Raw genomic sequence first — 18,156 nt, forward strand, 5'->3', positions numbered from 1 at the left:
TATTTTTATTTTTTAATCCCACATTTTTTTTAAATGTATATTTCAAATTGAAAAAGAAGGGATTAAAGAATCATGCTGTGCAAATTTACTAGAAAGTGTTTTCAAATGGACCCTGTGCCTATGCCCTGACTTCTTTTCCAAAGACCAGATAATTCTTAAAAATGGCCAGATCTATGCTTCTTAAGGTGACAAAAATAATTTAATGAAATTAAGTAACATTCGCACTTAATATATTTCTTTACTTACATTATAGAAAACTTTTGTATTCTGGTTTAATTCCGGCCCGATCGATGCCATACAAAATAAATGAAACCTTTGTGAAGCAGCACAGCCATTTTCAGGCAATACTGGTAATGGACTCATTTACATATTCGTATAACAAAATAACCTGGCGATTCAATTTTGAAACCTATTCAGTTGTTAGGAGTCCTTGAAATATTTTCTTCATATTACTCTTATTCGATCTGTTGAGCATCTCATTTCTTTAAAGTATCTATTATGCTTTGCTGTTATTTGTCTCACTTTGCAGTACCACCACATATTCCAATTTTTTAGCTACACATGCAGCAAGAATCCTTGCTAAAGAAACTACCTGATGTCCCCTGGAGCCTCCATATAAAGTCAGTATTTAGCTGACATAAAAGTCCCCTTTGGTCTTTTTGAGTTTAATCATTCAAATAAAAGTTTCGTTTTTCTTCCTTATTCTGATACTGTCTACCTTGGATGGCACAGTTTTATTTGTAATATTTGCTTATATATATAATTTACTACTAGGAATATTTATTTAGGCATATTGTTATATGTCCATTGTTTTCTCTGTTTTATTAACTTGAGTTTTAACTGATTGTTGGAGGATGTTGTCTCTTGCTATGCAGTTTTATCTAACTGTTCTGAAACATCAAGTAGATATTCCAATCACTAATATTCCAGTTTCAAGTTAACTTAGTGGCAGAGCCAGCTTTTAATGATGTAACTAGATTGGGATCAGGCAAGGTACATGCTCTGAACATCATTTTCAAATGATGAAAAATTGAGTTGAAGAATTTAAGTACTTTTTTTTCTTACATTTTAACATATGAAATACACAAGAAAAAATACTACAATGATCTATCAAATACACCTCTAGAATCTAACAAATCTCCATGATTTAGATCTCTCTCAGTCAGAGTGAAAGAAAACATTTTTTTGAACGCAATAGTTCAAATGCAATGGATGAAATCTGAACTGTAATTAGGCATCAAAAATGCAGATGTTGATCAAATTTTGAACGAATTTCTTTTGTAAGATATCTTCCTACAAAATGTGTCTTCTTTCCGTATTAGCTCATGCCTTACTACAGTACGCCACATCCTTCCTCCGCATACATTCACCAACGGCCAACATTCATTCCAAATTGATGGATATTGAAAAATTATTTCATACCATAAGTACAAACTGCCAGTACACCGTATTATTCTGTTGAAACATACTTTGCCAGCAGCTTAAGGAAAAAATCGGCAACATTTTCTACAAAACCCGCCCATCACTATAGATCGGATATTGAACATTTTGGGGTTAATTTGTGCGTCCGTTGTATTATGGAGTTGCCTGCTAATTTATCCGGATGTAAGCTCTTTGTGATTTTATTTTGACTCCTGTGATGACGAAATTTTCGCTTTAGGATAGCTGGTTCACTACTGAATTTTTCTAGAAACAGAGCGACACTGTACTATGAGGCATTGTTTCATCTGATAATTTGTATTACTTCTAAAATTCTCTGATTTCCACATCATTTATAACAAGCTGCACATAAAGTCACAAGGAAGGATTATAAAGGCATCTAGTTAGTACCGATGTTATATCGGTTGTAATTAAATGGTTGTCACTATTAATTTGCTATTTTCTTACTTCTTACCTGTTGGATTGGTGTGATGTTTTATAAGTTCCGTTGTCAAGTCTCACAATTGTATTCGCTGATTTCACGAGGTGAAAATATTTATTATTGATTGCGCTGGCTGATAAAGATGTGTAGTAAGAATTTTCACTGAAAACAAACAAATAAAATTTCTAAATATCTTATAATTTAAACAGGGAAAGCTATTACTAAAAAAAAACAAAAAAAAAACAAAAAAAAAACATTGATTAACAAGAATATATTGAAACATTCTTGTATTGATTTCTAAGTATTTGGTGATTGTATTTCTTATATATAACGTATTTATTATAAAGTTTTGAAATTTTTAATAGAAATAGGGCCATACTTTTGTCAAATTTTATTATATTCCCAGATGTGATACTTCCGCGAAACCACGGTTTTCTCGGTTTTTTTCCCTCCTCGTCTTTTTTCAGCTTTTATAACAATAATAATAATAACTGCAATTTATTATCACACGGTAGGAGATCGCAGAGAGAAAATACAAATTTTGCTTGCTGCACATCTCTCCACGCTCTATCGGGTATTCTTAAGTTGCAGAGAAATATTCACAAAAATAAATAAATAAATAAAGCTCCAGAAATTTCTTCTATATCTGAATCTTGTAAACAAAATTAATCTTTCACTACCAATGTAACTGATGCTTAAAAGCACAGGCGCCTCAATCTCAGGAGACACTCGAGCACAAGTCGAATCTGATTGGTTTGTCAGATCAGTGAATGGAAAACCGCCAAATTCGTTTTCTGCCAATTTTACAGTAACCAATTTTTATCTGCGAAAAGGTAAGCATTGTTTCGTATTGCAAGGATAAGGAATAAACATGGAATTCAAATGTGCATTATGCGGCACTGAAATTTATAAAAAACGCAGTTATTTTAAACGCATTTTATAAAAAAACAATTCATAATATTGTCTTTTCAAATATAGAAATAAGAGCTTCTCCCTGTGAAGTTATTGCCTTAAGTTCCGAACACATATTTAAAATGAATCCAGTGAGAGTTTTGTAGATCTGTGCATTTCATTTTTATTGAAAGACAACATTTATAAACCTATATAATAACAGTTCATAATATTTTCTTTTCAAATATAGAAATGAGAGCACACTTAGAAACATGTAGCAGACCCTGATTTCTTCTATATCAGCTTTATTATAAAACAGATGTGAGTGTAAAGTTTTAATAACCTGAATTGTAAAACAAAATACTACAGTACTGATATCTATTCCCAAATTAATTTCGCCAAAACACGCATCTAATTGCCAAAAGGAAAGATAAATAGCCAACAGATGATTTTCCATGACTTATAGTTTTAAGTCATGTGATCGAACTAACCAATCCGATTCGACTTGTGCTCAGGTGTCTCCTGAGATGGAGGCGCCTGTCTTAAAAGCAAACTGAAACTTCAACTGAATCATGCCAATGAAAGTCTAAAAAAAAAAAAAAAAAAAAAAAACCTCGTCTCTCAAGTTAACCGCAAAGATATATCGGCCATTAAAGAACTGGTTGCTAAAATGTGTTAAGGTCATATATACTATAAGGTACTGACTTTCTCTTCAGATTTGTTTCCCTATATATTACATTTAATTTTATCCTGGCATTATACTTCTTAAATTGTGTTTGGAAAAATCATACGCTAATGTTTTTTACTTATATAAAAATATATGAAAGGCAATTGGGGCTGTAATTTTGATAATTTTTTCTATACAGTGACTGTTTAACCCTTTAAAGGGCCATTTTTTTCTAGTCATATCTAGTCATTTCAATATTTTTAGGCTTGAAATTAGAATAAGAAAAGGGATTGCCTCATTTAGCTTATTAGATAAATTTAATTTGATTAATTATTTAATTTGGTTAATTAATAATTAAGTAACAAATCAAGACACATCATTTTGTCAGAGATAAAGAACTGAAGCATCTAAGTTTCTGACTTACTAAAATAATCTGTCAGAACTTATGCCAACCTACATAATTTCATACAAAGATTGATAAATTTTGGCGGGAAGCATACTTCCCACGGCCCTAGAAAGGGTTAATTCATACTTTTTTCTATTATCGAAAAGAGAAGATAGAGAAATGCAACTGCCACATTTTTAATAAAGTCGCAATGTTCTGAAATATAAATCCAGAAATTAAAATAATGAAATTTATTGTAAAATTTACTTAAAATATTTTTAAACATTAGAGAGAAAAATGTACAAAGATAAAATTAGCTATTGATTAAAAATTTATAATTATTATTATTTTCAATTTTAATGTATTGTAAAAATAATTTTTAGCAATGATATGCTTCAAAGTTGTTGAGAAAGAAAAATTAGATTCATTTTTATTTAAAAATCTAATATACTTTTTAATAAGCCTTTTGTGATTGGAACATCTACTACCCAAGAAGTTATTAAGTGCCAAATCGGATAATTCTAAGACCAATGATCTGTCCTACATACCGTTTTAAATGTTTTTTTTTTTTCATCATACATGGAGTATTATGTCATTTACAAATGGTACACCGATCTAAATTTTTAGTAAATAGCATATCATCATAATCCTACAAAACATATAAACATTACCATATACAAGGCAAACAAAGAAAGAGAGAGAGAAAGAAATGAAACAAAGTTTTCCAATGAGGAATATTCATGCTTCAAATCAGTCTTTAAACAGAAAGATTAGCTGAAAATACTTCACTTCTGATCTGAAAATGGAGAAGAAAGGAAACTGAATGAAATCATAAATGAACAAAATAACGTACTTGCAAGCTTGGAAACAGTTACATCGGATTGTTTCATTTTCGATTAGTTCCACTACTTCATCTGCACAATATCCTTTTAAGCAAAAAAGATAAAAAATTTAAAATATATACAGCATAAATTGTTTTTATTTGAAAATTTACTAACTATGGTATTTATTTCGAAATGTTTGAAATGGACCCTTAAATTAGTATGCTAAAATTGAATAATGAATCTTTAATGTAAATTTATTCTCTATTTTATTTTCAGCAGTCCTCAAGTTTTTTCGATATTTTCTCCTTTATAATATCACTATTAAATCTGTCAATTTCAAAAATTAAATTAAAAAATTAACTTTCATAAAAATGAAAGTTTTGGATCACTAGAATGGGGAATGTAAATTATCGGTTAAACCTTATCTAATGAATTCAGGTAAATTTACTTTCTCGTCGCCGCGGTGGCCTGGTGGTAAGGTCTCGGCTTGTGAGCCGTAGGGTTTCAGGTTCGAGACCCGATTCCACCGAGGAATCGTCGTGTAAGGGGGTCTGTTGCATGTTAAATCCGTCATGCCAAACGTCCTCCCGCTGGTGTGGAGAGGGGGGTGCCAGCTCAGGTGTCGTCCTCGTCATCTGACCGCGGTTCAAAATTACGAGGTCTGTCCCAAAATAGCCCTAATGGTGCTTTACAACGGGACGTTAATATAACTAAACTAAACTAAACTTTTTATTACTTTCCCGTGCACGTAGTGTAGGGAAAGTATAGTGATTGTCAAAAAAAATTTGAACTCGAGATTTTGATGAATCTACATGTTTTAGACTTCCCTGAGATCGAAAAATACATTTTTGGGAAGTGTCTGTCTGTCTGTCTGTGACAAAGATAACTCAACAACGTTTTGAGCTAGACAGTTGAAATTTGTGTACTGTTTTTACACCACATTTGCAGATTTCCATCAAATTTTGAGTAAAGTCTGTTCAAAGGAAGTTCTTCTGTTCAGCTGTTCGAATATAAATTAACACGATAACTTATTAACAGCACGAATATAAATTAACACGATTTAACATGTGTAAACACCTGTCAAATTTTGAACCAAAGCCAACAATCAGTTGACAGTTTGTCGGTCTATTCTTTTAGAAACATGTAAACGTGGTAATTCAAAACTCAATGACGTAAATATATCAAATTTTGTAAGGGATTTTGTTACTATAAATGTAGTTTTGTGTCAAATTTTCGTTTCAATCGGTTGAGAACATGTGTAAAACAGAAATTCGATTTTTTGAATGCTATTAACGTATGCCAGGTATTAATCGCCAAGACACTCGCCAAGGATGACACGATAGATTCAATAAAAATGCCAAATTCACGTCAAAAAAATATTTCGTAAGTACTGTACGCCAAAGCCATGAAAAGGCGTTCTCTGGAATGACATGCTTGTTAGAAAATATGCCAGAAAGTTTTAGGGAGACTACTCCCGCTGATTATTTGTAGTGGAATGATCAGTAATAATTTTACGCACAGGAAATAGAGGTTCTTACCTCGTATCTCGAGACTCTGGTAGAGCTCATAAACTATTCGCCTTTCATCACAATGTTAAGCAGTAGGCAATATCACATCCGGGTCACCAATGTGGCAAATTGAGATGCGCCAGGATAGAACCTGGAACCTTATGGTTCTCAACCCAGTAACATGACCACAATACAAAAGCAATTGCTCGGGTAGCTTAGCTGTTAACCGGCTTATAAGCTTTCACCACAACGGCGATGAATAGAAGAAGAGAGGTCAAAACAATGTTGTGCCTGTGTCTTCACATTTTCAAAATCTGTCACATGGCTTATCTTTTTTTTAAAAATATATACTTGTATATATAGTTAATTTAAGCTGTAAGCTACAACAAGAAATTTTCGCTCAGCCGGATATTTAATGAAATTCAGTCTGGATCTTTAATGCAATAAATACATGTATTTGTGTATAATTATCATTTGTTTAAACCGTTTTAACGTTTAGTAATTCTCTACCGCTAACATGTATAGGAAAAGATATCAACTCCCATGTTTTAATTACTTATTTCCTTTAATAATGTAATCAATTAATGGTTATGTATTGTTTTCTATATAACTTTGGAGCTGATTGCTCATTTCCAGAAGAAATTGTCGTTATATCAAAGCATTAAAACGACGTGCATCCATGACTTCGATGACTTGCTCATGACGTAATTTAACTAGAATTGATTCCATTTTCTTCGCTAATTACTAAAGAACAAAAAAATTAATGCATTTGAAATGCAAACGTAACAATGATCATGACATGGAATATCTTAAGTCTTATTTCAGTTATTAGTTTACTCGAGTAAACTTACAACTAAAAGTGAAATTAGCTATAAGTTAACGCGGAGCATATAATCTTATGCCGAGTTTACCCTCGGCCAGTGATAAGACGAACAGTAGGCAGCTCATGCGTAGAAAGGGACTGATTTATGTTTGCCACAATTTCATAAGTTAGATTCAGGCATTCTATGCTTGGCTATAAATTGACGTTTTGGCATTCCTGAATGTTTCTTTTTCATAGATATTTTCAAAAAGAAACAAGATAAAATAATGATAATAAAAAAAGATCAGCATACTTAAATTTGGAAAGTTATATAAAAAAAAAAGGACAAATAAAATTTAAAAAACAACAACTTCGCATCAGAAAGAACAAACAGCAAAAAATGTTTGAATTAATCTATGATAAGTGATCAATTTTTACGCGCAAAAAAAACCGCCAAATTCTACAAACGTATGCTCAGTAAGGAAAAAAAATACAATACAGCATCATGTTGCTGTCCCATCGGGACAATTACTTGCCATTTGACTAAACAGCATTCTTCTTCCTTTCTACGCATGCACTGTCTACTAGCCAGCTTATAACTGGCCAAGTGTAAACTTGGCATTAAAATGATAGGTTTTGAATAGCTTACTTTGCATCGGATTCGTGAAGTTGCATATCGAATCTAGCTTTTTCTTACTAGGTCTCGTGAAAGATGGTGGCAGAAGACCCCGCTTGACACAGTTGCATCGTTGCTTGATATAAAAGTTTTGACAATCCCTTCGGCATCCCTAGGTGGAAAGGAAATCAGAAATTTCATACCTTCAAAATTTAAGATTTGTATTATTATATTTTTATTATACTCAACTTCAAATATTTAATAAGAAAATTTAAAGTTTTATATAGTTTTCATTTTTATAATGTTATTGGGTTGGCAAGCATGTAAATATTGACATACACTATGGAGAAAGTTGTTTAAAATGTTCTGTAAGATCGAACGTTGGACTTGGAGCTATCAAATTTGATACGTAGTTAATTTTTCAGTAATAAATACTCGCGATGAAAGATTTTAAAACTTTTTATTAGTTTTCTTAGTTAAGAAATAATTGAGATTTTCCTTTATAACTTCGAAGCACCAAAATAATTTGTACAGTATTTCAAAATTAAAAAAAATAAGCTTTCAAGTGGTATCCATTTTAATTACATAAATTTTTCTCTTCTATTAAAAAAAATATCTTTTAAATATATTACTTTCTCGTACATGAAGTATAGAGTAAGTATTGTAATTGTCGAAAAATTTGAACTCGACATTTTGATGAATTTCCATGTTTTAGACTTCCCTGAGTTTGAAATATATATTTTTGGAAAATGTCTGTCTGTCTTTGTTTGTGACGAAAATTATTCAAAAACGCTTTTAGATAGATGCATGATAGTTGTTACAGTATACGATCTTTACACCTAATTTGTAAATTTCTATTAAATTTCAAGCAAAATCCGTTCTGAAGAAGTCTGTCTATCCAGATGTCTGAATATAAGTTAAATGCTTAGTATAAAATGAAGAGAGCTAAATACATAAAATTCAATACACCTATTTAACGCCTAGTGTGATCAGCTACAAAATTTAGAAATAAATCCGTCAACGAGTTGGCTGTTTGTTGATCTGGACTTTCAGAAACATGTAAATGTGATAACTCAAAATCGCAACGACTTAAATATATTAAATTTAGTACAGGATTTTGTCACTACAAGTGTAGTTTTGGGTCAGAATTTTTGTTTCAATCTATTAGGAAGGACGCTTTCAAATCCAAATTCGATTTTCGGATATTTTTAATTGCATGTCAGTGATTAATCGCCAAAAAACTAGCCGAGGATCACAAAATATTCAATAAAAATGCGTAATTCACGCCAAAAGTTAATATTTAGTAACTATTTATTGTATGATAATGTTACGCAAGACATTCTCTGTAATAAATTCTCTATAAAAGAGTAGGAGAGAAAATTTCTGCGAGACCACTACTGTTATTTATTTATTTATTATTTTTTAATTTTATTTACAATAATGTTTTTCTTTGTTACTCATGCGCATTGCAATGATATTAAACACATTTTTTTTTTGGTGCGCGCGTGATCTCTGCTATACAATTTGGAGTAAATTTTAGACATAAAATAAGTTTAGATGTTTTAAAGTTATAAATTTTCATTAATGCTTAGTTTGCTCCAGTGTGTATATTCTCACCGTCCAAAGTATGCATGTGCCAAGTTTTGATAGCTCTCGGTCAAACGTCTGACTAGTAGAGCTCCAAAACACTCTCTCTCTCACGTACACACGCACGCACGCACGCACGCACGCACGCACGCACACACACACAACACACACACACACCTTTAATAATTGTGTATATTCTCACCGTCCAAAGTATGCATGTGCCAAGTTTTGATAGCTCTCGGTCAAACGTCTGACTAGTAGAGCTCCAAAACACTCTCTCTCTCACGTACACACGCACGCAAAACGCAAACACACACGCACGCACGCACACACACACAACACACACACACACACCTTTAATAATTGTAGATATTCTCACCGTCCAAAGTATGCATGTGCCAAGTTTTGATAGCTCTCGGTCAAACGTCTGACTAGTAGAGCTCCAAAACACTCTCTCTCTCTCACGTACACACGCACGCAAAACGCAAACACACACGCACGCACGCACACACACACACACCTTTAATAATTGTAGATATTCTCACCGTCCAAAGTATGCATGTGCCAAGTTTTGATAGCTCTCGGTCAAACGTCTGACTAGTAGAGATCCAAAACACTCTCTCACGTACACACGCACGCAAAACGCAAACACACACGCACGCACGCACACACACACAACACACACACACCTTTAATAATTGTAGAGATAGATGGTTGAGTTAGAATTTCAAACTTCTAAATGTTTAAATAAATTAGTTATTTTCTCTTACCAGCTGAGAATAAGGGAAAGTGGACTTAAAAAATGGCAAATGTTTTCCTGACATCAGGCACCTGCCCCAAGGTTCTCCAAGCCTATTGATTTGATATTTCTCTATCTGTAGAGCAGTCGAATCTCCAGGACGGATGCTCATTCCATACTCAGCGACGTACGGCGGCTGCAGTGGATCGTGCACAACTACACGGACTCCAATATCTTTGTTTAAAACGTTGATCATGTGGTTCGGATCAAGCTGCATGTACAGCTGCAGACCTAAAAAGATTAATTATTTATTAAATATTTCAATAGTTTGCAGGGTATGTCGAATTTCTACAGATAATTATTATGGAAATAACTGTTCAGAATTGGTATTGCTACGGAAATCGTCTCCTATAGGTGGACGACGAATGACGTCCAATGAGTTGAATAATATAAGCCGACATTTTAGCTCACGAAAAATTCAAAAAACACGAAGGACAGGTGATAATAACACATCTAAGATACTCAAAAAGAGTATTGTAGAAATTAACAACACAAGAAAACAACAAATCGCTAGTTAAAAAAATTCCAGCAGCATTAGCAATAGCACTCGGCAAATATCAGTTAAAAAGCACGCCTCTACGAATACAATTCCAGAAAAAGATTGAATTTATCATTTTTACCTTTCATATAACTTTTTTTTTTTTTTTGCTAGGGCGCTATATCACATGGAATTCTGCAGAAAATTCTTTAGATCTCGGTTTCTAATGAAATTGGGGTCATTTTCAAACTTCATTTTTGTCGTCAAAGTCGGAGATCACTGGATCCTTCATTTAGCATCCATTCAATTTCATGTAAAACCATGAATAGAATTCCGTGTTGGAAGGGGTGATATTGTATACGCAATTTGTATCAGATAAGTAAAAATATCAAGCAACTAAAATTGACACAGACTTAGAGTGTCAGTTACTCGGTATCAATTTTTAGATTCAGCTGATACAAAACCAAGACCACTGGTACATTATTATTTTTTTTCAAAGAAGCGAAACACCAATTTGGAATCATATTAGTATCAGTTAGCAGTCTCGACGAAAATGGGAGATCCGATATCATTCCAGAGCTGGTTATTTGCTCATAAAAGAGAACGGTTATCGGCTACATCAGGTACAATTTTTAGAACCAAATATTTTTAAAAATCTCATATAAAAGTACAGCAGTATCAGGTATAAAAGTATGAGGTAAAATCATTAGGTATTATCGACAATCTGTATCTAATACAGCCAAATCTGATATAAATTTAGCCCTAACTGAAAGCGTAGGATATCAGATAACTTTTAAGACAAAACATAATTTTTAATTTCTTCTCCACAATCATCATCTGGAAAAACGTTTCTTGGAGTGTTCTTTCGTTTTTTCATCCCTTTATATGTTCCTCGAACTTATCTGTTGATACGTCTTAATGGCATCCTTTAAAATTACAACATACGAAGCAATTATAGATTTAGGTTATTGCATTAACAAGCGTTCGAAAGTTCAGAACTACCTCTTAATGTATTTGGTACCAAATTTGTGACTGATCTACGCTTCAAATATTTGATATGTGTATGAAATTTTATTTGACTGGTCTATTACATTTTGTAGGAATTGGTTCACTTGTATTCAGACAGCCATGCAGACAGATTTCCTCTCAATGGATTTTGTTCAAAACTTGACAGCAATCTACAAAATTGAGGTAAAGACCATGTACCAAATTTCATCCGTCCAACCCAAAGAGGTTTTGACCTATCGTGTTCACAAATAAATAGTCAAATAGCATTCCAAAAATGTATTTTTCGGTCTCAGCGAAGTCTGAAACGTGAAGATTCGTCAAAATCTTGAGTGCGAATTTTTTGACGATTGCAATACTTTCTTTGTATACTTCACATTAGAAAAAGTAAAAAAATGGATAATCAAAAATAAATCCTACAAATGTTATTAAATTGATTCGAGACCGTTTGACTTTTAACGTAGCTTAAGCGCTTTTCATTAATAATGTAATGATTATTTTTTTATATTTTCTTTATAAAAATTTCTTGATGCGAAGAGATTGTTGGGATGTTGCATGATGCCAGAGAGGGTACTCAGAAAAGAAACAAAGACTGAAGAAAGGATACGTGTGGAAATAAAAAGTAGGAACATCTGGCTTGTGTAAATAATTCATAAATTAACATTCTTTGGAGTTTTTACATTTTGATAACTGATAATAATTTAATTAATTTAAAAAAAATATAACTGAAATATCTAAGTCATCTCAAAAAGATCATCATCAAAATCTATTAACTTGGAAAGGATACAATAATAGTAATCTTTGTAAATAAAACTGTTGAAATAGAATTGTCATTGAGAGAAATTTGTTGATTCGAGTTCTTTAAAACTGAAACAACAATTCAGAGATTCATTAAAGAGGTTATGGGATGTTGCAACTGAAATCGATGTACACATATAGGCAGTTGCTTTTGCAAAGATATTTGTCCATAGCACCAGCATCTTTTTTTGTATGTTTTCATAGCACATGCCATAAAATATCTCTACCTACGCAATAATGTTGCAATGAATGGAACATCTCCTTAATAGAACCTGGGAAGAGACATCTGAAATTGCCCGCTTTCGATGAAACGTTATCTTTCTAATGGTTTGATGGCTCACATACTTCGTGCTTTAAGAATGAAGAAGCTATAAAAGTGTCCAGTAAAAGCAATAATGCTTATCGTTTCTGGTTTATGGGATACCTTAAAAGCGAAAAAAAGTGAAGTTTAAAGGATGAGGATAAAGAAATTATGTTTTAAACACAACAATTATCTGATAATTAAATGTTCTTTAATTTTTCTTTGACACGACAGATTTATACTTGTTTTGATTCTAAAGTTTTCGTGTCCTCTATATATTTATCCATATATTACATTCTTCTATAAAAAGCACACAGAGAAAGCATTATAATGGTCGAAAATTTTGATTTTGGGATTTTTATGAATCTTTACGCTTCAGATCCTTTTGAATCGGAGAGAAAAATCGTATTATATCTATTTGATGAAGTGTATGTGAGATAAACTAGTAAACAAAAACACAGAAAGCTTAATGATTGAAATTTAGACTATAACATATACACCAGAATTGGAATTCTGTATAAAATTTTGGAAATTAAAAAAAATTTGTTAGATTAATATAATTTATTCTACATCACTTTATTTCAACACCATCATGTCCTTTCTTCTAATATATGTAGATTTTGGCGTTTTACAAAGCAGATTATTTGACCAAAAGCTACCAAATTTGGCACAGACATATTTTAGAAAATTAAAATATATTTGTGAGAATTTTTTGAGACTTTTTTTGAAATTTTAATTTTTATTAATTAAAAATCAAACGAAACTGATGTTTTCCGTTACACTTTCCGAAAATATTATAAGGCAGCACTGATTTTTGTACTATTTTAAATTTGAAAAAAGAATGTCCTTTTTTTATTATACCAATTTTATTAGCATACCAATTTTATTTTTCCGGGATTTTTTTCTGTTTTTTGGAAATATTTTTTTGCACAATTTTTAACAATAAATTTAATTATTGTTATGAAACTCCAAAGGCTTTCATTATTTCCTCAAATATTTAATCGCAGAATTTTTCCATTGTTGAAAGCTGAAGAAGATCGATTCTATTTACAATCTTTTGATGTGGCAGTTTACATAAGTAATAAGAAAGTGAAATGAAAAAAGAAATTTTAAAGTGATTTTTCAGACACTAAAATTTTTAATGGTGATATAATTTATCGAGCTTGACTTTATTAGGGAAGATTATGTACACAATAAAAAGAGAAAGTGTTAAGTTATTAAAATACTAGCCGCCTTTGGCGACCAGCCGGTTCGCCAATCTTAATGTTCGTTAAAATTTTAATATTTAAATATTTTAGGCAATTCCAACTTTAATAGATTCTTCACCAAAATATTTTAAAACTTCAAATTTTGATAGTCATATAATTCACTCATAATATTATAAAGGCCTTCAGTCATAACGTGATATGTATCTCTCTCATTTTCTGTAACCCCTCGTAGAATTTATGCTTTAAATTAAAGTGTAAATGATTAATCTGCAATTAATATAATAATATTTTTTACTGAAACAAAGCATTTTTTTTAATAATATGATTACTGATAATAGAGTCACTGAGCGTTTAAACTTTATGGGCACTAAAGAATATCTTTCTTAATTTATGTAATATCTCAAGAATTTGTCAACAAAATTTTCTCAGATTCATCATGAACAGATCGATTAATGAACAATGTTTCATTTTAAAATGCATTAAACACTAAGAAAATAAAATGAATCGTTTAAAATAATCGGTCTAAAACAGGTTTATAAAAACTTCTTAAAAAACGATGTACTTAAAACTATAAGCATATACAAAAAATATATATAACTAACATAAATACAATTTAATTACAAAAGCATGCAACTAACCTAAAAATAATTGAAATCATTGAAAACAGGTTAAAAAAAACTACTTAAAAAACGATGTACTTAAAACTATAAGCATATACAAAAAATATATAACTCACATAAATACAGTTTACTTACAAAAGCATGCAACTAACCTAAAAATAATTTAAATCGTCCGTTGAAAGTGGTTGTCATGACAACAATCAGAACAATGCGCATGCGTGAATTTTCTTCGCCAGTTAGGTAACGCAAATGAGTGAATTTTTCTACGCCAGTTGGGGTAACGCTATGCAGATTATACATTTTTAATTTCCTTTATTCTGTGTCATTTTAATTCAAAAGTACTTCAGAATGAATCTGAAGCATGGATTAATTAACAATGTTTAATTTTAAATGCATAAAACATTAAGAAAATAAACAGAATCGTTTAATATAATCCTCCGAAAAATATTAACCCTAGCCTCATTACTGTTGGGAGAAAAAAGAAACTGAAGCCTTACTCATTTGGCGGTGGGGAAAATGGAAGATATTTTTTGGCGGAAAAGTTGGCGGTGGGGAAAATGGAAGATTTTTTTGGCGGGAAAGTTAGTTTTTAATTAATAATTAAAATTGTAATTAAAATTTCAAAAAAGGGACCCCAGGTGCACATTCCCGACCTCTAAGGTATACATGTACCAAATTTGATAGCTGTATGTCAAATGACCTGGCCTGTAGAGCGCCAACACACACACACACACACACACACACACACACACACACACACACACACACACACACACACACACACACACACACACACACACACATTGAGCTTTATTATAAGTATAGATATAGATATAGAAGACGGCTTTAATTCTTGTTTCAGCTTGATGACTAAAAATATTATATTAGGTGAATCATGAGAATCAGATTATGTATAAGAAATTTAATTGAAATTAAAGACAGGCCAATATTTTTGATGCATCAGTTTAAAAATGCTTTGTTGAAGGAACCATGAACATCAAGTAATAGATTAGATTAAATAATAGTTTGGATAGATTTATTAATAGATTTGATGCAAATTAAATACAAAACCAATTCACCCGAAAAAGCAACTGTTGCCAAAGGCGGTTAGTTTAAATTAAAGCCGATTGACTGTTTTATTAAGGATTCCTATTGGATGCCATTACAAATCCACATTGGTTCTTTTTAAATCCCGTGCAAAAATTATGAATATAGATATTTGACTTGAACTACAGAATTAAATTTCTTACAAAAATATAATTTAATTTCTGCATAGAATACAAAAGTTTTATGAATAAGAAAAGTCCACAGCTTTAAGTAGCGAAGAATTCTTTTTGAAATGAACAAACTATTGTCATAAGCATTAATACAAGTAAAACATAAACGAATGTGAAATTTGTTGCTAGATTAAGAACATCATATTAATGATCAATTAAAACAAGAAGAAAAGAAATAATATAAAGAATCAAGAATAAAAATAAATATATTAAAAATAAATAAAAGTAATTCACGTCAAGAAATATAAATTTGCAAAACATATTCAAACAATGGGTGATTTTCACTTTAAAATTATTTTACATCTGCTTTTCATTCATATTTAACTTAAATAAAAAGCTTCTAATGCATTTCATCGGGCTTTTAAATCTATTAAGACAGTCATTTATCGAAGAAGATACGATAACATTAGCAAGATCTATCAAAATACAGTCCATGTGTTTGTCTGTTCTTCTGTACGTGAATGCGGTAAATCATAAACGCAGCAACAAGATGAGTGAAATTTAGTATAGGATTTTGTCACCAAAATTGTTGACTCACATCAAATTTTGGGCCAGATTAAAGGATTAACTATCTATTGGTTTGTCGATCCGTGTGCTAGTGAACGAGATAATTAATAAAAATCCAAGAGAAATAAATGAAATTTTGAGTGTGGCTTAGTCACTAAAACTGTATATTTCTCATTCAGTCAAAGGTAAGACGGCCTCTATTATTTACACTTTACTAAACATCTAAATGCAAAGCATATTATAATATATAAGTAAACAAAAAAGTCAAAGAAAGAATACATTAGTTGAATGTTTTCACAACTTCCACTTAGAACAATGCTATTTAGAATTCAGTTTAAAAGATATTTATTACAAAGTATGAATTTACCACTGTTCCAGCCATAACGTTGGGTAGATATTGCAGCTCTTGCTCGGCCTTTGGATGTTTTCCCTGCATAATTAAATGTATAACATTTTCCATGGGTTGGTGTAAAAACAACAGTAAAATTCCTTGAAGAAAATAGGAAATATTAATAAGAATGCAACATTTTTCAGTGGCGTGGTCTATAAATTGCAGTAAAATCAAAAGGAGGAGAACATTTAGAATGACAAAAATGTGTGCCAAGAATGTATAACATTTTCCGCTGATTGGTGTAAAAACAATAGTAAAATTCCTAGAAGAAAATGTGAAATATTAATAAGAATGCAACATTTTTCAGTGGCGTGGTCTATAAATTGCAGTAGAATCAAAAGGAGGAGAACATTTAGAATGACAAGAATGCATAATATTTTCCGCTGGTTGGTGTTAAAACAATAGTAAAATTCCTAGAAGAAAATATGAGATATTAATAAGAATGCAACATTTTTCAGTAGCGCGGTCTATAAATTGCAGTAAAATCAATGGGAGGAGAACATTTAGAATGACAATAAACACTTATGATTGCAAATACTTAAATGGATGATATTTAAGCGGGCATTTTGTGGTTAGTAAATAATAGAAAATTCGGAGGATTCGGATAACAATTTAATATTTATTTGTAATTAAAAAAGGCATTAACTGAAGTCAGAGGAAAAGTTGGTACTCTCTCTGGTAACATTAACTGTAACTGATTACCCCAGGCAACGTAATCAACTATCTTTAGAGCTGTGTATTTGTCAGAATCAAGTCAGAAACCAGTATGCTGGTACCGAATAATTATCCATTTTTTTGTTTTGTATGTTTTTGAAATTAATGTTACAAATTTATCCGTGGGTAATTCAGAGCTATTAAATAATTTTTAAACATTTTAGAATTCAATAGACCCAACTTCCACAAGGTTTACATTGTTTGATTTAAGGATTCAAACACTTACTGATAGAAAAATGTTTATCTTCTACACTCGTATAAATATGAGAACGAAATTAAAAAAAAACAGAAACAATATCTCTCTTTCTTATACAAAAATGTTTTCTCATGCTTTTTAGAATATGATTCAAAAGTCAGTGAAATTGTTCAGAAAGTGCAAAGTTGACAGAAAGCACTAAGACAAAACAGGATCACATAGCGCAGTTCAGCTCCATATAATTACAGTACATTGGCACTGATCTCGTTACATATGATAAAGCCACAAGATCTCATTTTTTTTCTTTTTTTTTTCTCTGCTGTTGCCAAATAACAATGTAATTTCAATGTTTGATGGCGCTTTTATTTTTGGAACGAATGATGAAAGAGTTCTCGATGACTTTAAGTAAAGAGCAGCATCTCTCTTCCAATTTTTCCCTTTTTTTTAATAATTTTTATTTTTTTCTTTATATTAGTTTTTAATCACTTCATATTCTTGATGTTTTAATAGTGAAAATCGCCAATTTATATGAAATATTTATGATTTCTGTGTAGCCTGCGGTTGAGGGATAAATGGTGGGCTCATTATGCTCCTTCTAAATTTCTATATTCCTCGATACTTGTTTTATTATTGTTAATAATGCTGATATCACTGAGCAAGTGGGAAAAGTATTTATTATTGTTTTTTTAGAGTAAATTTGCTCTTGAACATTTGATAACAA

At 31.3% G+C, this 18,156-nt stretch overlaps 1 protein-coding gene across 1 annotated transcript in view; it reads right to left on the minus strand.

Annotated features, from left to right (window-relative positions):
- LOC129984530 (amiloride-sensitive sodium channel subunit alpha-like) overlaps positions 1-18,156 on the minus strand; it is a 38,817-nt gene that overhangs the window by 1,040 nt on the left and 19,621 nt on the right. The window contains exons 6-10 of the mRNA XM_056094431.1: positions 16,502-16,623; positions 9,912-10,171; positions 7,588-7,726; positions 4,658-4,730; positions 1,895-2,023 (exon numbers count right to left, since the gene is read on the minus strand). Coding sequence (XP_055950406.1) covers positions 1,895-2,023; positions 4,658-4,730; positions 7,588-7,726; positions 9,912-10,171; positions 16,502-16,623 — 723 coding nt within the window. The remainder of the gene's footprint in view (positions 1-1,894; positions 2,024-4,657; positions 4,731-7,587; positions 7,727-9,911; positions 10,172-16,501; positions 16,624-18,156) is intronic.

The sequence above is a fragment of the Argiope bruennichi genome, chromosome 9 (genome assembly GCF_947563725.1).
Source record: "Argiope bruennichi chromosome 9, qqArgBrue1.1, whole genome shotgun sequence".
NCBI lineage: Eukaryota > Metazoa > Arthropoda > Arachnida > Araneae > Araneidae > Argiope > Argiope bruennichi.